This window comes from Gallinula chloropus, assembly GCF_964237585.1.
Source record: "Gallinula chloropus genome assembly, chromosome: 3".
NCBI classification, from domain to species: Eukaryota; Metazoa; Chordata; class Aves; order Gruiformes; family Rallidae; genus Gallinula; species Gallinula chloropus.
The window spans coordinates 62,212,715-62,233,563 of record NC_140087.1 but is presented as its reverse complement, the minus strand read 5'-3'; the positions used below and the strand labels follow the sequence as shown (position 1 = coordinate 62,233,563).

Here is a 20,849-nt window from a genome sequence, read left to right as displayed (position 1 = left end):
TAAACAACTTCAGCTAAATAAATTACACTTTTCCAAATGGATCTTCTCTTTTTTCACAAGGATAAAAATAGCTGGTTAAAATAGACTGTTTGATTAAAGAAAATGAAACAGAAAGATTGATGAATAGATCTTGTGTATCCCAAAATTCACGTGCAAGCCCTGGAAACTGTAGACAAGGCACAACAGTAATTCTATAGCAAAGTGCTCAGTCTTTTTCTTTATAGGTACGTTATTATCTGGAGAATAACTTCAGTCTGGAAGTTACACATCCTGTGCACGTCACTGGAATTCTTTCAGAGCACGATACTGTGGCATGATATCTTTGATTTTTCATATTTTTCTTTATGTAAAACTATGGTGTTTTAGATTGTCTATGATGCCTCTATATAGCCTAACATGAAGCATTAACTGGCACAGGTGTATTTCCAGAGAAATAATAATGCTAGTAAGAAAGTGAAATGGAAATAACATGTAGACTTAGATCACTTTGACTTCCAGAGTGATCACTGACGTTGAGGAGATTCATTATCTCTATGACTTGTCCTTTAATGACTGCAATTGCCTTTCTTATAAAGGGGTATTTAATAGGTAGTTGAACATAAAATACATTTTTCAAGCCCTGGTTTGTGCAGTCTTCCAAGTTATTTTCTGCTACGGGGAGCACTTATATGAAATATCAGGCTACCTAATTTCATTGCATTCACAGCAGAATGAGCTCTCATGACGATGTTAATATATTACAGCTGCAGGCAAGACATTTTTGACTCAGGAAATTTTAATCAATTTAATGTATTGCCAATTAGCACACTTCTAATTACTGATTCTGGTATTGAAAGAAATAAAAGTACACAAATAAGCAAACACTCAGGGAAAACACCTTGACTTCCCTCCAGACACCTCTCCTCCCCAGTTTCTGGTCTCCACTTGCCTCGCTCTCAGTCTATTCGGTGCAGCAATGGGAGTGCAGGAGACAAGGTCAGATTCTGCTCCTTGTTTTTAACTCAGTAGCTGAAGCACAGAGGAACCCACCAGCTGTACTCTCTTTGAGGTTGTACCTTTTCGTCTGTCTGCTCTCAGCCTCCCTTGGGCTGAAACCCCCTAGCTCCTGCCCTGCTCAAGCCACCACCACCGCCCTTGGCCCCATGCCCTGCTCCGTATGAGACTTGGCTTCAGTATTACTCCTGTCTCTCCACCCCTGCCATTGTTTTTCCCTCATCTCATTATTTACCACCCTTCCTTCTCACGTTCCCAGAGGCGTTCTCAAACTCCTCTGACTAGTTCCATCTTGGTGCATGGTTTTGTCCTTTGGAGCCAAATAGAACTCACCAACTGGCACAGGGCAACCCTCGCCACCAACCACATGCCAGTCAGACCCTGCATAGCTATTACTCACCTCTTTCACCTCCTAAATATTAATACTGGAGGAAACGTGGGGCTATGGAGGGAGAAAGCATGACTCCAGCACAGCACAGGGCTCTAGCACTCCCAGCTCTAAGACTGGATTCACTCCACACCTATTCAGTAAGGTTTGGGTAGTCATCTACTTGCCCAGAGGAAATCTGACTCAGCAAAACAAAAGAGGAACCAAAGAATCAACACCACACCTTGCATGCTCAAAGAACATTTGCCTTTCTACAACACTATAAATACCTTTTCTCACTACTTCTGGAAGCCCATCTGGCTCATCGTCTGCGTTCTCCTGACCCAGCAGATTCTGATAGATACCATCCTTCCTTTTTTTTTTGGATGAAGACTCTGGCACAGGGGATCTTGGTTCTCCATTATATTTCCAGTTGTCTTCATATCTCTGCCTTTTACTCGAAAGCTTAGTAGTATCTTCATCTGACCTCACCTCTTCGACAGACTGATTGCTCACTGTTAATGAGTGACCCGAATTCACTAAAGGAGTGCTGACAGCATCACTTGCTGGCTGTTTCAGCTGAGCACTCAACAAACTGACTTGTGTTTTTAGCATCTCATTTGCTTCCTCTAGTTTATAATATTTAACAATTAGAGAGCAGTATTTCTCCAAGTTCTCATTTGCTTCTCTGGTTTTCATTTCCGTAGATTCCTGTAATTCTTCCAGTTTTAACTGAATGTCTTCTGTAACAGCATTCTCATCAGCGCCTTTCAAAGCAAAATACCATTATTCATATAACTGACATTTAAAAAGATTGCATATATAAGAATTTATAATTCAGTGGTCACACATCTTTTAATTATACATGGTCTGTAACTGTGCAACTACAAAAAAGTGACAGTGTAGAACAAAATCAGGAATATTTTAGATATAGTAATGTCTTTGCTAAATAGAAAACAAACACACAAAATGTGAAAAGAATGTTTGACCAGCACATGGGCAAATGTTTTCCCTGTCGTTGCGTAACTTCTGAACACTTAAGTTTGTACTCCTAACCACTTACAATACAGCACATCTCGTGAGATGAGCTGAAATATAATAAAGCATGAGAATCAAAGGGGAAAGCTTGCTGGAAAATGATACAAGTAGTACATAAGCTTTTGTTACTAAGAAAAGCATGTAATATTTAACATGTATAGTCATAATCCAGAGCTTCTTTTTATACTTGAAGAGAAAGAAGATGAACTAGATTTTGAAAACGTTTGATAGATTTAAGTTGTACTTTTTTATACTAGTTAAGAATCATGCTCTGACTTTGAGCTGCATATGCAAATGGCCACTATGGGGAAAAAGAAAGTTTTATAAACAAATGCACTGCTAAGAAAGCATTATTAAGACTGAATTTAGACTTGGTTACCTTCTTTCGTATACTCTGACACAGCTAGATTTTTCTTCTTTAATAGTTCATCACGTTCAACTAGTTCTTTCTGCAACATCTCCTTTTCCTGTTCCATCTGCTTACAGGATTTCATCCACAGCTGCACTTTGCTGTGGGCAAATTCATTTTCCTTCTTCAGTTGATCTATAATGTTAGTATTATCAGCCTACAAAACAAGGAACATTGTTATTACACCCAAAACATAATTCTCGCATTTAAACATGACAGTGCCAAATGGAAACTCAGCTTCCATGCAGTATGAGTTATAGAGCATGGTTGCAATGTATACTTGTTGGCTTGTTTCTGTATAACCTTGCCACCAGTAAGGTCCTTTACTACTGGGAGTATGAAAGTCCTCTTACTACACAGGTACACGCAGGTGAGTAAGTCAGCAGAAAAAAAAGGAATTGAAATACCACTAAGGGAGACTTATTCTCTTCAGCTATACCACACACTTTGAATGTTCAGATTGTTCATGTCAAGGCTAGCATCTTACCTGTGAGAAAGTGGTATGAACTCTGAGACAGCAGTCCTTTTTCCACCTGTTGGCACTTCATTGATGAGGCATAAGAAAGTGCTGCTTTCCAGACAACTAATTCCAAACCAATACCCTTAAATTTTTAAGTGCTCTCTCCTAGTCTGCATCTCCTTTACTCTACTCATCTCATTACCTCAGAGGTGAGACAGAGACAGCCCAGGCCTGCTGTGCACTCTAAATTCCCGCTCAAACATACTCCTCTGTGAAGCAGCAGCAGATCTTTCCTTTTCACCCACTGACACTCTCCTGGGCTGCTCCTTGCTCACCTGGTCTGAAACCACCCTGTGTGCAAACACCACCCTGTGAGCACATCTGGAAGCCTTGTATGCCACATTCACAGTACCACGGGTGCTATTTTCTGTCACTGGCACACATCCTACAGTACTCTGTCATTGGACTGCTGGTAGTAAGCAAATTAACACCACACTGGAGGGCCCTATGGAATAAAGAGCTGCTGAGCGAGATGAACATATTGCCATTCAGCATTTGCTTGCAAGCAAACTGAGTTGATTATGTTTCTTCAAGAGGGTGTTTAGAGAGACACTCATTCCTGAAATGGGAATACAGAACTGGAGCCAGTAATCAGGCAGAAAAAGGACACACAACTCACCTCACCTCCTGAGAAAAACGAAAGGGGAAAGTAATAGAGAAATTCAGTTACATGGACAGCTAAACTCCCCCTGTGCTACTAGAAAGCACACCAAGCACATCTAGAACTGTTGCCAGCTACCAGTTGTTCAAAGTTTGTGGAGCTCATGTTCTATCATCACTGAGAACAGCTCTGTCATTTGGAGATTTACACTAGTTCATCAATTCCATTCTATATAGGATTCTCATAGCAATTATTAACTCTCAGGAATCGAGAACAACATATCAAGACCAATGCTTAAGGCAGAACATGGTATCATTTATCATTAAAGTAATTCACAAACAGAAAGAGAGGCACTGCAAATTCGCTTTGAATGCATTCTCATTGCATCATAACCCTGTCACAATGTCCAGCACAGACAGCAGACTGCTGTGTTTGGTATCGCAAACCAAGTCTCGGTGATCTCAATTATGGCACATAACTGAATTGTTCTAACATAGATAAATAGTTACAGTGTTTCCTCTATGCTCCCTAATTCTCATTAATGAAACAAAGGTGGTATCAAGGTCAAGCCAAAGCTTTGGAGCACTGGTTCCCAACCCTACGGTTGTCTTCGGTCTCATGTAATTGGCAATGCTTACGTAATTTTTCTTACCTTAGTTTTTAGGAGTTCTCTTAAGGTTTGATTAGCTTCTTTAAGGGAATTATTTAGTTGTTCTTTATTTGACTTCAAATGCTCAATTTCCAATTTTTGTGAGCTAATAAAGTGCTCCAGTGAATTCATCTTATCTTGACAGGCCTCAATTTCTACTTCATTCTAGAGAAAGAAAACGTGCCTAATTACTACGATACTAAAAAGACATTTGACTTGTACTTTAAAGATGTACATAAAACCATATCACAGCCCACAGGAATTCCACTGCAAATTTGCTCGATGTTTTGAGGAGTCTAAAACTGGAAGAGCAATTTGCCTCAAGTATACATTTTGAATAGCAGAATCTTGCCTTTAAGAAATCTGCCATTAGAAAGCCCATATATTTTACTACAGCTTGCTCATAAATTCACTTTATATTCATAAAAATGAAAATGAAGAAATAATTATAGCAAGTTGTTTGCCAGTGTCCTGCTGGCTTCAAGTACATATTCATAGTTCCTTCTGCAGAAAGGACGATGGCTCTTCATATGCAGCATGGCTGACAAATGTCTTTTGCAAAAAATTGCCCTTATATCCTAAAGCTGTTAATCTTTCTTCCCCATTCTCACCAAAACAACCATTTTTTTGGCTAAAACAAACTGTTGTTTTCCCCTTTGCAAACATATACTCCCAGATAAATGTATACATACACTTAACACTTAATGAGTTCCGAGGTAAATTCAGCTGCTTACTATATGGAAAAAGAGTTAATTTAACTCTCACAGAGTTCTAAGGTAAGTGCACTCAGAGCTTGGAAACATTGTTAGCAAAGGTCATTTCTTTTGCAAAAGGATTAGCAAAATCTTGTAAAATACTTCAAATTTAACTAAAACCAGCACCATTTTTCCATTTTCTGGTTTACCTTTCGGTTTGCCTCCCTCAGAGCATCCTGATGCTCTTTCTCTGCTTGAAGTAGCCTGTCTTCATATTCCGATATTTCTCGTTTCATTTCACTTTCTTTTTCTTGCAGTTCTCTCTGGACCACCTCCAAAGTCTCAGCCAGTTCATTTTTTCCTGACATAGCTTGATGCAGCTGAATCTGTAAACAGTAGTAGCACATCCTTTGGTATTTAGAATTTTCTCAAGGGAGAAACAGTTGACCCATTAAACTATCTGACTTTACAACAGAAACATCTTTGAATTTTGTGAAACAACTTGGCATGAAACACATTTAACAGTGGCTAAAGACACTTTAATCAAAGTATATAACATTTGAACACAAAAGGCAGGATAGGAGGCAAAAAAAGGTCTTCTAGAAAGAAACATTATGATCTGAAGGGATCTGGAATGCAAGTTTGCCAGCTATGTGCCAAAATTAAAGCTTAACTTCTCCAAATATTGTTCCCTCAGACTGACTCAAGAGGCTGAGGGTCACTTTCCCCACCTTCTTTAAGATGACAAAACTTCCTAAGTATTTTCATCTTGATGCACTTCTACAAGTGTACATTTTGGACAGCTGGCCTGAATTTCTATACAGAATTTCTGAAAGTTGCAGAAATCTCTTTCTCTTCCTACTCAGAATCCTCAGGACCACAACAGTAACAAGTCTCTGGTTATAAAATTTTGTAAAAAAGTGTTAGTAGGTCAGAAAACCACTTAAGCTGGTTTAAGCACATAACATTGTTCACAAAGCCAATCATCTGGATGGTAAAACAGCTTTTAAGAATCATGGAATGGTTTGGGTTGAAAGGAATCTCAAAGACAATCTAGTTCCTGACCCCTGCCATAAGTAAGGACACCCTCCACTTGACCAAATTGCCCAAAGCCCCATACAACCTGGCCTTGGGAAGAGGCATCTACAGCTTCTCTGGGCAACCAGTGCCTCACCACCCTCAGAGTGAAGAACTTCTTCCTTAAATCTAACCCAAATCTCCCCTCTTTTAGTTTAAACCCATTACCCCTTGTCCTATCACTACACTCCCTGATAAACAACCCCTCTCTAGCTATTCTGTAGGCCACTTCAGGTACTGGAAGTCTTCTAGGAGGTGTCCCTAAAGCTTTCTCTTCCCCAGGCTAACCAAAACCCAACTGTCTCAGCCTGTCAATTAAGAATTAAATATGAACAAATTAAAAATAAAACTGTTTCTTTCTTGACTTTGTCCTAAAAGTACTTTAACGCTACTGAAACACTGAAAGTAATTTAGTTTCAAAACAAACTTGAGAAATGTTACAATTTTATTTAACAACCTCAGTTTGATGATTGAATGCCAGCAGTAGAGACAATTTCTTGGCACTGAAACATTTCTACATATCCACCTGTGGCCTTTATGCCAAGAAAACATATTTTCAATAAGAAGGAAGAGGGAAAAATTACTAATTATTCTGGCTCAGAGGAGGAACATTAAATGTTTGGAAATTCGGAAGCAAGAACTGTTACTGTACATTAGCACAGCTCCCTTGACCAACCTCCACGCATTGACTGTACTTGAGCATCTGGCCTGGAACACAGAAATACTACACATGAAGTAACTAACCTTGTTCTTTTCTAAATGTTCTTGAATAAGTTGTATTTCTTCAGCAAGCTTGTTTCTTTCTGTGGTAGATTCTTCCTGTAACTCACAAATCTTCTGTTCAGTTTCATGTAGCTTGACTTGCAGTTCAGTACAACTTTCAGTCAGTTCATTTACCTGAAATTAAATTGTCCAGAATTATTTTTAATACATGTGTCATGACCACCGAGGAACTGTCTTATATGCAACAAACAGTTTTTAAGATAGGTTATTTGATTCCCGTATCTGGTCCAACTCCAAGCAAGTCATTACAGGCAAACACTGTTTTCACATAGAAAATGTCCAATTGTTTCCTTTTCTTTTGAGCTCCCAACGTACTTATTCTTGACATAAAACTCGCTCACCGAATACCAATTTGCCTTTCCTCTTTTTTCCCTACAGGAAAGAGGAAACTATCCCGCATTATTCAGTTACCTAAACTTCCAAGCCTACTTTCAAGCATCCATCCCATTCATCCTACACCAAACAATGTGCTGCTTTCCAGCTCTGTAACTTTGATGCAAACTCATCGTTGCATTGGAAATAACATTTTAAAAATAGGACTCTTACTATAAAAGTCTGAGGTTAGTTTTATTTTAAGATATAATTTATTGAGGAAGTGGCAAGCCCAGAGGACTCACTCTTCGCTCCTAGAAAGGGAAATGGCATTACCTTTTTGCATAAAGTGTTCTTTTCACAGAGTGTGGCTTCCAGCTCCTTCTCAAGGTCCTTATAAGACACTTTTAGAACATTCAGGATATCCGGAACAGTTATATTATCAGGAAAATGTTGCTCCTTCAGCTTCAACTCAGTAATCAAACTCTGAAGCTTTTCTTTTTCCTGGTACCAGCATTCCTGCTCATGCTGCATGTGTGTAAGCTGTAAAGACAGCGCTCGTGTTTCTTTCACTTCCTTTTGGAAAGCATCATTTTCCTGCACTTTTTCATCAAGCCTTTGTTTACAATCCATCAATTCTTGAACAAGTACTTCCTTCATTTGATCCAATTTGGTATTTTCTTTTTTTATTTCCTGATATTCCTGTAATAGTATTGTTTTATCTCGCTCAAGACAAGCCACCTGATTAATCATGACTTGCTCTTTTGCTCTAGCATCTGCCTCCTCCTTGCGAGAAAACTCTAATTTCTCACTTATATCTCTGAGCTCAGATTTCAGCAACACCACAGTATTTTCATACTCAGCCTTGATTTGCATTTTTTCTTCCTCCTTTTCTTCTAACAGTTTTGCTGTGGCCAAATTCGAAGACTCCAGCTGATGAATTCTTTCTTGCTTTTCTTTTAACTCTTTAGCCAAACACTCATTTTGTGAGGTGAAGACATCAACCTGTAAGTTGCAACACTTCAGCTTTTCAGCCATCTCTTCCATCTCCATTGTTAATGTTTCTGCCTCTGCTTTCGCAGTCTCTGACTGAACAACTGCATCTTCCAGATTTTTCTCCGACATCTCCAATTCTCTTTCAAGTCTCTCTATTTTATCCAGAAGAGAGTCAGCTTTCCGTTCACTCTCTTTCAGCTTTTCAGCAACGTGGTGTTTTTTCTTCTCATCAGATTCGATTTTTACCTTCAGCTTCTCAATTCCGTACCGCATTTGATCTACTTCTTTCTGTGCCGAGCTGAGTCTAGCAGCAAGTTCACCTTTTTCCATTAACAAGCCTTCCAAAGATCTAGAAAGTTTTGAGTTTTCCATTTCTGATGAACTTAATTTACTCTGCATCATTTCTGACTCTCTTATGAGCAGCTCTTTCTCTTTGTTCAAGTCTTCTGCTTTGTTTTGGAGTTTTTCTTTTTCTGAGGCAGAAGACACGGCATCCTCTTCCAAACTTCGCAACTTCTGCAGAAGATGATCTTTTTCATTTGATAACTGATTAGCCTCAGATTTTGCAGCTTCAAGCAGATTTGTTTGTGCTATCACTTCATCCTCTAGCCTTCTAATGAATTCAGTAGAATCCACCTTAGCCAACTCTAGCTCTTTTAATTTCTCTTGTAGCTCCTGATACTTCCGATCCAATTCTTTTTTATTTTCCGACAAAACACTCAGTTCTTGGCCAACATGGTTCCTCTCAGCAGTGACTGAAAAAAGGTGCTCTTGGAAGGTAGAAATAGTTTGGAGGTTAACTTCCCTCTCTCTTTCTAATTGCTGACATTTTGCCCGGAGCATTTCAATATCGTTGTCTGTGAACACAGAGCAGTTCTCAATATTAACTTGCTCGGACCTGGGCCGCCTCTGTTCATTTTCAGGAGACTGTTCATAGCAAGCTCGCTTAATCGTTTCTACATCATCCAATGTGTCTGCTGCATTAGGCAATCTAACTTTATCTATCTCCATCTCAGACTTTACCTCCTCAGGTTCTTTTTCCGGTGATGCTACTCCAAGAGATAACTGCTGCTTATTGATGGATTCCATTTTTTCCCCTATGTCAGAGTTTCCTTCCTTAAGGATGGAGGCTTCCTCTAGTTCCACAAAAGCTGAGCTCTTCGGAGTTAATTGCGCATTCTGAAGTTTCAGCTCTGGGCTTAATTGTTCAACTTTCATTAATAACTCAACATTTTTATGTCTTTCTTCTGTCTCAGAGATCTGCTTTGGATTTTCAGCAGCTTGTTGTTTTGCCTTGTCCTGAGGCATTTCAGTGGTTCTTGGATTTTCAAAGAAATCCCCTGCGCTCAGTAACATAGTGCTATTGGAAAAAGACAGCGCACTGGCATCGTCTGAAGGGCTGGCTATTTTTTCTGACATGTTTCTACACTCATGTTCTCCAGAAATCTTCTCAGTATAATCTTCTACTAATCTTCCTTCAGTGGTCTCAGCTACTTTTTCACACACAGAGGTATCTCCTGCAGCCATTCTCTCAACAGGGACTAGTTCAGGTTTATTGCTTTTCAGTGCTGAGTTTTCCAACTGATAAGGACAATTGGGTTCTTGCTCCGTGTTCTGCAAGGGTTAAGAATCAATCCGTTAAGAAAAAGGAATCTAAAAAGACTATGTATAAAAATAACAAGTTGAATTTTTAAAGTGTTTTTTTTTAAGTAGTAAAGCTCTTCTTACACAAACAGATAGATGGCCTCCTTCAGAACCTCCTGGCCAAAAGGTTTTAAAGACACCAAGGGAGACATTTCAGCCAAAGTTACTGGAAAGAATAAGTGCTAAGATATCACACGCCTCCATATTTTGAGAAAAGTGTCTAAGTGACAAAGTGAAAAATTATTGGCTTCACTGATGGGGTGAAGGCTTACTGCCCACTTTCTATTAGACACCAGAGAATCTCCAAGGGACACAAGCCCAAATCTGCAAACAATCCCTTTTCCAAGTTACCACTGCCTGTCAAGAGCTGGGCTTACATATGGCATCACCTGATGCTCTCATTTGAAACAATAAAAATTAGTAACTTCAAAACTTGAGGACTCTAATAACAAACTGGGTCTGAAGGCAGCACCTGAATGATCTGTACTGAGTGCTTAATCTTAAAAAAGCTCCAGCTGTGTATGGTAAGGAACAGTATTTCCCTCTTCAAGCATTCATGTATCAGTGCAGGCACTCTATGTGAACTGCAAGCAACACATGCAAGTGAAAGATTTTCTCCTCTGCCAGCAACAGTTGCTCAGTGTTGCAGGTGGCCAAGATGTAGAGCTTCAAGATGCTCTGGCTGCGAGTGCAGCATCAAACTTTAATTTCTGAGTCTGTGTTGACTGGAAACTGGAGGTCACTTGCACCAGAATTAATAGTCAAAACCAGAATTTGAACATATAGAAAAAGCTCTTATGAGATTTATTTTTAAGGGGATTAGTCTAATAAACTCTATGCAAGAAATAGACAGGTTTTCTTCCATTATGAGTGAAGTTTTGATTCTGCCACTTCTTACAAGGAGCATCAAAACCTAGTTGCATGACATCTACAGCTTTGGAAAAAAAAAAAAAAGACAGAGCTGAGTCCCAAATTTCTTGTTCCTTTTGATATTCCGAAGGAATTCAGGGTGAAATGAAAATTAACTGTTCTGCTAACAGCTCACTGCTTTCTGCTGTTGATGGTACTGAAAGGATTGAGAGTTGTGGAAGCAGTCCCATTTCACTTGCTCCACAAAGGGACATGGTTCTTTAACTGAGTGTGTTAAATCAGAGACCTCAGCTTGTAAGCATTGTACAGCTGCACACAGGACTTGCATGCTCACGCAGTGGGATCCACACTGGCATGGGCCTCAAGAAAGTGGTGCCAAGTATTACTCAACTCCACTAGACTAAAGTCCTTGGTTTTGTTCATTATTTCTGATGATTCCAGTGATGCATCAACCAGAACTCAAGGTAAGGATTATTTTTCTACTTTCTCCAAAGAACAGAACCTCTTCTGTGGGTCACAATTTTAATCACATTTCATCTCAAACTTTAAGTTTGGCTTACCATAAATAAAAGGGTTTACATAAAACCGACTTGCATGACAGACATTACTTACATTTTCAATATCCATGCACAGCAGTGAATGAGAACTTAGATCAAGGACTTGTAGTTGGAATCTTGCTGCTTCCAGCTCCAAAGACAGATTCTCTGCTTGTTTTCTTTCTGCTGCCAGTTTGCACTCCATCTCCATAGTCATGTTATCTAGTTTCTGCTGCCATTCTCCCTTGTCAGATAGAAGTTGCTGTTTGAGATGATCTATTTCTTTTCTTTCAGAAAGTATAACTTCTTTCAACTCTTGTATTTCCTCTTTTTTCGTATTCTCTTGTACATGAAATTGGTCTTCCAGCACCTTGATGGTCTTCTCATATGTTTGACACTGCAGCTGAAGCTCTTCAATCCTACCCTCAAGGTTAGATTTTCTAGGAGTAATATTCCTGGGCTCTCTAACAGAATCCAGACTGTAATCATTATGACAATTTTCAACCAAAACTTTTGACGCACCTTCTGGAATTATTTCTGCAGAACAGTCTGGCTGATTCATCTCCTCTGTCCATTTGCACATACTACTGTTACAAGAATCAACCACCTCACTCACTTCTATAGAACAAGAACTTGCAAAAAGATCTGAGGAAGAAACTGTGGACTTTGGCTCATCTAGTTTAGAGACTGTGTCATTTTGGCTGGAAGATAGTGGCAGTCCCACACTATCTGCATGAGCACTGCTCAGACTTGTTGACAATGCAGAATTTTCTGCCTTCAGTATTTCAATACAAGTCTGTAACTCTGATATCTTGGAGCTCATATTGCAATGTTGTTCGTATACTTTTATGTGTTCAGTCTGAAAAGACAAAAGCTTCTCTCTTACTTCTGCAAAGTGTATTTTAACTTCTTTGCTGGACAATTTTAAATCTTCGTAGTCAGACCTGGGTCCAGTACTGCATTCTTTAAATTTGAAGGTCATTTCCTTATCATCAAAAGACACTGTCAGATCACTGTTATCACTTTGATCCATAAGATCATCAGGAAAAATGGCTTTCTCCAATTTTACATTTTTATCCGCATTCATTATGTTTTCTTCCTTCTCTGCCACTTCATTAATACCCATAATGCCATTGTTTTTTGAGTCTTTAAATCCTGAGGCTAATAGAGTGTTCTCACTCTGCAACCTCTCACACATTTTCTCGAGCTTGCTTAGATTGTTCATCGTTGCCTGCAAAGAGGATGCCAGCAAGACTGATGAGTAGCTTTCATCCATTCCTCTTTTGCCACAACCCTGGGAATCACTGTCATCATTATACTCCAATGAGTGGTCATCTTCATCTAAAGAAGAATCTGAAGTTTTCCATCCTTTGACAGACAGTAGTTCTTGCTGCAATCTCTCGTTCTCTCTCACACTTTTCTCAAGTTCCACCTCCATGCTTTTTACAGCACTCTCCAGCTGCTCCACTTGTAATCTGTAGTTCTCTAGGGTGAGTTCTCTGTCCTCAAAATCCATTTGAAGAAGCTCAAGTTTAACTTGGTATTTATTCAGCTCAGCATCCTTTTCTTCCATGGACTTCCTCCACTGTTCTGACTGGACTCTGTGCTCACAACTAACATCATGCATTAGAGGTTTGCTTTTTCTTTCTAGTTCCATCCCCAATTGCTCCTTGTCTTGAAATATGGCAGCACATTTCTCTTCCACTACCTTTTGTGTTTCCCTGACATTTAACATTTCCTGACCTGAAAAGTCAAGCTCTGTAGAAGACACGTGTTGGATACTGGAAAATTCTGACTGCAGCTGCTGAAGTTCTTGAACCAAATCCTTTTTTATTTCTTCTGAGGCTATTAGTTTACATAAAATATCTTTATTCTCACTATATACCTGTTTCTCTTGTTCTAATTTTGCTTTCTTTTCCTCAAATTTAATTGTCTGCTCTCTCAGAATGCTCATCATGTGTGCATTTTGTTCTTCCACTGATTTATACTTTGCTTGCAAAATTTCAAACTCTGTTTTGATTTCTTCTGTTCTTGATTCGATGCACTGTCTTTCCTCCTTGTATTGCTCAGACATTTCAGAAATTATTTCTTCTCTTTCCTTTAAACTATCAGAAATACTTTTATTTTCTTCCAGTAAAGCTATTTGTTCTTGCTCTAAAGCTCTGCTTAAATTCCTAAGGGTTGAATTTTCTTCTGTAAGGTCCTCAATTTTTTTGCTATATGAGCAAATCATTGAAGACATGTCCTTCTTCTCCGAATCCCATGTTCCAGACATGAGCTTCAGCTGTCTTACTGTATCCTCAAGCAATTTATTATTGATCTTTAAATCCTGAAGCTCAGCCTCTCGGTTTTCTAACCTTTCACTCAGAGTTTTCAGTTGCATCTCTTTTTCCTCAAGAACAGCTGAAGTTTTTTCAACTAACTTCTGGTGTGCTGAAATACCTGCTTGCAAGTCGCTGATGTGCTGTTTGGTTTCCATCATGAAGCTCTCATGCATCTGTTCTACGTTAAATAATCTTGCTTCTGTTTCACCCTTTATTTGCAGTAAGTCTTCATACTGCTGCTGCTGATCTGAATTCAGCTGCTTTTGAGCCTCTAAGGAATTCTCAAGAAGAGAGATCTGATCTTGTAAAACGGACAGATCCTTAGTTTGTCCTACTTCTAGAAGAGCTCTTGCACATCCATGATCGTCAGCAATGGAGTTATTTGCCACAAGTTGTGTATTATCTACATCAATTTCACCCTGCCCACTTTGTAAATCAACTCCTGCATCTTCTGATGTATCTTGTGCTTTTATAAGAGAACGTATTTTTTCATATTCACCAAGCAGGTCATTATAACACTGCTCCCTTTGCAGTCCTTCACTTGCTGCTAACTGCAACTTTTCTTCTAGTTCACCAATTTGGTTAGTAAGATGGAATACTTTACAGGACATATTTTCTATCTCTTTACAGTACTTTTTATCAGAACATTCTGCTTTCTGCTGAAGTTCATTAACTGCTTTCTTTTGTTCTTCTAATTCTGCGCTTTTATGTTCCAGCATGTCTTTAAGTTCTCGAATCTCTCTGTTTTTTCTATCAATGTCAGTTTCCATCATTCTGAGTTTCTCACTATTCTCATGATTTTTGATCTGCTGACTTTGAAGGGAACTTTCCAAGTCATTAATATGACTCAGCATACCTTCCTTTTCAGACTTAAGCTCATTTATAAGATGATCATTTTCATTTTTCCATTGGGAAAAAGCAGTAGTTTCTTTCTGCAATTCTTCACATTCTCTCTGCTTGAATCCAAGGAGTCTGTGCAAAGCTTCTGATTCTTCCTCCATTTTATTTATCTTACAGTTTTGTTCTTTAATGTGATTATCTTTTTCCTTGAGCAGGTCCTTGGTAGCATCTTGTTGCTTTTCCATGTCAGCTAAAGCTATTTTCAGCTTCTCCAGCAAAAGGGAGCTCTCTTGCTTTTTAAATTCCTCTTGTAGTAACTTCAGCTGTGCTTCCTGAAAAGTGTTCTTATCTGTAAAAGTAAATACCATCAAATCTTTGCAAACCCTGGCAATTCTACTGATAATTTTCTAGATTAAATATTACCATTTACTTTTAATAGTTTCAATTCTTATTCTAGTGCAAAACATTACTCAAGGTGTATCAGTGGATAAAGTTTTATATCACTTTAGGCTATCGGACACTAGGTACTCATAGACATTGTCAACTTTCCTTTGTGCAATCTGAACCAAGTCTGCACTCCAAGTTGACTACTCCTTACTTCTCACCCATCATTTCTGTGTCTCACTTTTACATAGATTTTATATATAATAGCACTGCTTTTTTCTCTTTTTTTGTAAGAAGAAGACAGATCTAATTCCATTATGTGACCTTCTTGTGCGTCAGTCTTATATTCCGTTCCTGACAGAGAGTGTCAAATTCTACACAGTCATTTTCCAAATTGTTATAATTGTTTCCCTGCCTTGACAGGAACAGACTAAGAACCACCACAGATAAGTACTGCGGAGGAGGGGAGAAAGGCATTACATTCCACTAGCTAGCTGGTAAATCCTGCAAATTTGCTATAGGATTTAAAAAAAAAAAAATCATCAGATGAATGGTAATTAAAAGTTTGGTCATTAATTTTAAGGAAAACAGAATCAAATCCAAAAGCTTCTTTTTGAAATCTTACATGAAGTTTGATGATGCATGGAAGCAAACAGAATCATAGAAACAAGTAGGAATCTATCCTGTTTAAGTCAAATCCAGCAGAACTAGACAGCATATTTCAACTCAATTCTAAAAACCTGTGTTCTCAACTAGAAACACACTGAAAGCAAGGCTCAGCTACCACTGGTCATGTAATATTTTCCTACCTTTTTTTTTTTTAAACGGTGAAGTACATACAAGAACTATACATCAGAAGTTTAAGTAGATTCTATGAAATTCAGTTTGCTGATAAGTTCAGTACAACTCATTTCAAAACTGTGTTATCTGCAGGAACTGTGTATGATGGTAGACAGAAATTCATTTCCATTTTGGACAAATTCAATGTTTTCTGAAAACACTAATCCATTTTTACTCAATTCAGATTGAAACTTAGATGATTGCAGGAAACATACGGCATTAAACATGCAACAGGAGTTCTGCCAATTTAAATATGTAACTCACTTTTCATCTCTTCTGCAAAACTCTGGCTCTGCTTTAGAGACTGCTTGAGTGTATTTAGTTCTTCTTCAAGTTGGTAGATCTCTTGCAATTTCTTTTTAAGTTGACAGTCAAGAAGTTTTTTCTCCTGCTTCACTTCCTAAAGCAAATCCAAGCAAGACCATATTTCATGTCAACTGCCAAAATGACCAAAGCATTCACTTCATTTAAATCAAAGATAGATATTCCCTAATAAATCTTTGGGAAACAGTGCCTGGGTTCTTAAATACTGCTTGGGAACATGAGCTGATCTATTCTTAACTAGTTACTGCATCTGAGAGATTGCTGCCAGCTGACATCGTTAGCAGGCCCCTTGTCTGCACAGGGTAAGCACCTCCACGTGACCTGCCCCAAACAGATCAAGACAGAACATAACCTACAAAATACGTTGATGAAGTTAGGCTGCTTTCCTAAAGCAACAAAGGAAACAAATGCCTGCAAGGGCATAAAAATTAACAAGAAATGTGTAGATCACGTTTCACCTACTATTTCACATAGAGACAAGTTCTTACTGAATGTCACCGTCATGGCAACACTGGTCACATTTTATTTAGAAGTGCTTACTCTTTCAGAAGGTTGTTTTGTCATTAAGAGTATTTTCTTCCAAATAAATTACATTTAAAAACAACCCCACAAAGAAAACACAAACAAAATTATGTAACTACATTGCATCTAGGAAGACAGATAAAAGTTCTTTTAAGGAAACTGATCCTTTTTCTCCAAACTCCTGTGCTGTTGGACAACAGATGGCACAGAACTGGCATGGCCCAACGGGAAACAGGCTGTCAGTTATTCATCCATTTACTACCAGCAGATGGGCAGCAATTCACAAAAGCCAAGTTCAAGAAATGGAAAGGTCTGGATGAAAAAAAACTAAAAGCTTGCTGTCATGGCAGGCCTGTTTCTGCAACAGCATAAATAAATCATCCTCAAAACATGATTAAAACTGTCACTGTCACTAACAGTTACTGTCCCTTCTACTCAGAGCCTTCCCTACCTAAAGGGTTTTTTTTAAGTTACATGTAAGTTTCAATGAAGAAAGTTTTCAGTAATCTCAACAATAATTTTTCGAAGAAATACGAGAGTCCAAACTTCTTGCTTTCAAAGCACACACACAGATGCATTATAACTACAGAAACTAAACAATTCTGTTCATTAGAAAAATCTAGGGTGATCTATGGAAAGAAAAGCATACAAGCAGAAGGAAAATGGCTGAGAAGTCCAGTTATTTTGTATTTGGTGCAAATATTCCCAATAAGCAGCACTCAACAAAACCCAGGAACCCATAATTTAATGGACTAAGTATCTGACAGTAACTAACCATTTACACTTTCCAATCGACTAGCAAAAGAATCAGTTTGGTTTTGATCTAGTTGCCAGTTCTACCTGTACATTGTTTTACTCAAGCTAGCCATTTTGAAACTGCCCCTTCAAAGCAAACTCCCCGACCTATATCCAGGTAGTCCTATTAATCTGGAAAAATTCTTCAGGAGCAGGCTTATGAGCACATATGTTAAAATGCCAGAACTGCTAAGTTGTTTTAACATATTACCATTGCAAACCTTAGTAGTCCTTATAGTAAGCATATTCAGTATGTCTCGTAAGTGTATCTGTGTTTTTACAATAAGGACCAAACACAGCAATGGATTAACCAGCAGAAGACAACTGTATTCTCCGTTAGTGTAAGACGGCAGGAATTTCCCTTTAATAAAGCAGGGGGGGGAGCCAATCTCATTTGTTTTCTTTTGCTATAAACAAAGCCTACAAGACTTCAAAATGATTTCAAGTAATTTTTGTGTTATACTTATTTACGAGCATGCTCTAAATTCTGCTGAAATATACCCTACTTTGCCATGTGCGAGTCTTAAGCTAGAGAACTGCAGCATTACTGATCTCTATTATTAATATCTACTGATATTACGATCTCGCCCAGATTAATCTTTTTTATAAATGTATTGGTCATGTTCTAATACAACACCACTGTCTCCAGCACTTCAATTGTCTGACCAAGACAAACAAATATGAAGAAAAAAATCTGACTATAGTTACACTCTAGTAAGATGGATACAAGATTGGTAGATAAAATGAAACACTCTCAAGAATTTGCAGCAAAAAAATTAGATGTATTTCTATCAATAAGATGCTGCCAACAGTATCTCAAAAACTGTATCAAATCTAACCTCAATCCATAATTTCAAAACCAGAAAGGACATGAACCCACAATATCAGATAGAAATTTTCATATTTTTAAAGTTTACATTATGAATGTGCAGAATGGCGATGGAGGTTTCCTCCTCTGGGATACACTGGAGGAAGAAATATTACCTTAATTAGTGGCACTGAAAGGCACTAGTTACATTTATTTACTAAGTAGATTCCAAGGACCACTCTCTGGCATCGAGGCCAAGTGGCATGGAACAGCCCATATCTGTAACCAGTAAATATTCTGTCTTCCAAAACAGGTGGCTCCAACCAAACCACTTGCTGGGAATGGTCCCAGGCTCATGTGGGCTCCCAAATTGTGCCTGGGAATTCTATAAGAGAGTGCTAGTCAGCTGGCCAAAGCCATGCAAAGTGCTGCTCTAACAATTAACAGTATAAATAGTCATATTCCAATAGCTGGGAACATTCCCAAGCACTGTAAGCTATCTGCATAAATGTACCTAAAGTTTTACCATATAGTGAAGCTGTACCAACATTTCTGCTGATCTGAACAAACCTAACTACTTCACTTTAAATTTGTTCATAGAATTCTGACAGGTAAATTTTTGGCACAAATTATGCCAGATTGTATCTGCTCATGACAGCGAGCAACAAACAAAATAAAAATCAAACAAACTGTGACATGGATTACATAGGTATTGAGCTCTCTTTTTACTTCTCAGTCTCCAAATAAAGGATAAAATTTGCATTGAGATGTGTATCACGGCACAACCGTAACAAATTCAAGTGTACCTGCTCTATCTGCCACCAACACAAAACACTAGAATCAAGAAGACAAAGGAAACGTTAAAGATTTCTGCATGTGTGAGTATGAGGTAGTACGGCAGCATCCCAGAGACTTCTCTGAATTTATCTTAATTTGAGGAGAGTCTTTACAGCAGTGTGAATTTTCTGGACTCTGTTTCTTCTAAGAAAATTATGCTTTTTAAGAAAAAGGATATAGGACAGTGTGCATCAAAGAAGCAGTCAACAATTCTAGAATTTACTTTTAAAATTAGACAAGCATTGACAGATTTTTTTATTTCAGAACCAAAAACAAGACTCTCTTGAAACAAAAACTTACCTATTTTTGACAAAAGCTAAGTCCAACACAAACTAGAACTGTATCAGCAGCATCACAGCAAACAATGCTCACCATGCAGCCAGTTCCACAAATTGTATCGATCTACATGGTATTAATGAAGACTGTATTTTGTGCTACGGCTAAGATACGTTATTAAGACAATCCTCAAGAGTTTTTAAAGAATGCTGACAGGAATATACGCGGTGTGATTAAATGCTCAGTAGCATTAGTGTTTATAGATTGCCAGTTTATGATATTAATTCTATCAACTATTCCTCTGTAGTGGTTACCTCAAAGCTTCTTGTCAAATCAGCTTCCTTAGCCCGGGCTGCTAACACAGCCTGCTCTGCTCTGCCCAGCTTCTGGGTGAGATCACCGGCATCGTGTTGCAGGCGCTGTTTTGCTGCCGTTACCTGCAAGAACGTTGAAAAGATTGCTCAGGGATATGGTTTAGTAGAGGACAGGAACCGTTGGACTCGACCTCAGGGGTCTTTTCCAACCTAGTGATTCTGTGATTTCATGAAAATAGACATTGTATTCACAAGCATATACTTAACACTTTTTTTAAACTCCTGTTCTTGAACTCCAACATTCTGCAACAAAATAAAACTACATTATTTTATCCAACTGTGACCCTAGTAGGGCTGCTTTTGACCAGAAAGGTGGCATATCTCTAATACACATGTCTTTCTAGACCACCTGAAATTGGATTAATATGTCCAACTTGCAGCTACATCACCACAATGATCTCTGTAGGATGCAAATGAGATTGGGAATGTAATAGCTTTTCCTCTATGAGAAAGTTAGGATCACAACTGTGCTTAGTGCTCCATTGACACAGATTTTATAATAAATGAACAGGTTTTAGCTCTTTCAAAATAGTCCTACAATGCTCTAGATTAAAAAAGAAGGGAATACATTATCAAATCAAAAAAGGGAAAAAGTCTATTCTGAGGCCATTAGGTAATAAATCAGCTTTCTTGGAGAAAGAACTAAAAGACACCTAATTTTTCTTCCTGTGAAATCAATTTCTTCAGTAAGTATATACAAAAAGAATGTGCATATGAAAGAACCTTCACTGAAAAGATGTGACAGTGTATTCCCATGGCTATATTTGAAACTAAAACAAACCTGCAATAAAGCTGCTAGTTTTAGAAATGCTGTTTCAGTTCAGTCTGCCTGCTAATGGGGCTTCTCAATACAGCTTTCAAGAACTTGAGTCCCTTTTCAGAAACTTGGTTAGCTCTGCTGCTTTAGAACTGCTCTCAAAGATTTTTTTTTAAGGTTCCTGAACACCCCCTATCTTCCGGCTTGTGTTGCTTCCCGACTTCCGTAAAATTGTGGTTTTGTGTCAACCAATGTGTGTTTACGGATAGTTGCAACCA

At 38.3% G+C, this 20,849-nt stretch overlaps 1 protein-coding gene across 1 annotated transcript in view; it reads right to left on the bottom strand.

Moving 5' to 3' along the window:
* CENPF (centromere protein F) overlaps nucleotides 1–20,849 on the bottom strand; it is a gene marked incomplete at both ends in the record, with an annotated part of 42,500 nt that overhangs the window by 3,317 nt on the left and 18,334 nt on the right. Inside the window, 9 exons of the mRNA XM_084260995.1 lie at nucleotides 1,651–2,127; nucleotides 2,778–2,964; nucleotides 4,581–4,742; nucleotides 5,482–5,658; nucleotides 7,094–7,246; nucleotides 7,781–10,054; nucleotides 11,567–15,003; nucleotides 16,143–16,278; nucleotides 19,755–19,877. Of these exons, the coding sequence (XP_084117121.1) occupies nucleotides 1,651–2,127; nucleotides 2,778–2,964; nucleotides 4,581–4,742; nucleotides 5,482–5,658; nucleotides 7,094–7,246; nucleotides 7,781–10,054; nucleotides 11,567–15,003; nucleotides 16,143–16,278; nucleotides 19,755–19,877 (7,126 nt within the window). The remainder of the gene's footprint in view (nucleotides 1–1,650; nucleotides 2,128–2,777; nucleotides 2,965–4,580; nucleotides 4,743–5,481; nucleotides 5,659–7,093; nucleotides 7,247–7,780; nucleotides 10,055–11,566; nucleotides 15,004–16,142; nucleotides 16,279–19,754; nucleotides 19,878–20,849) is intronic.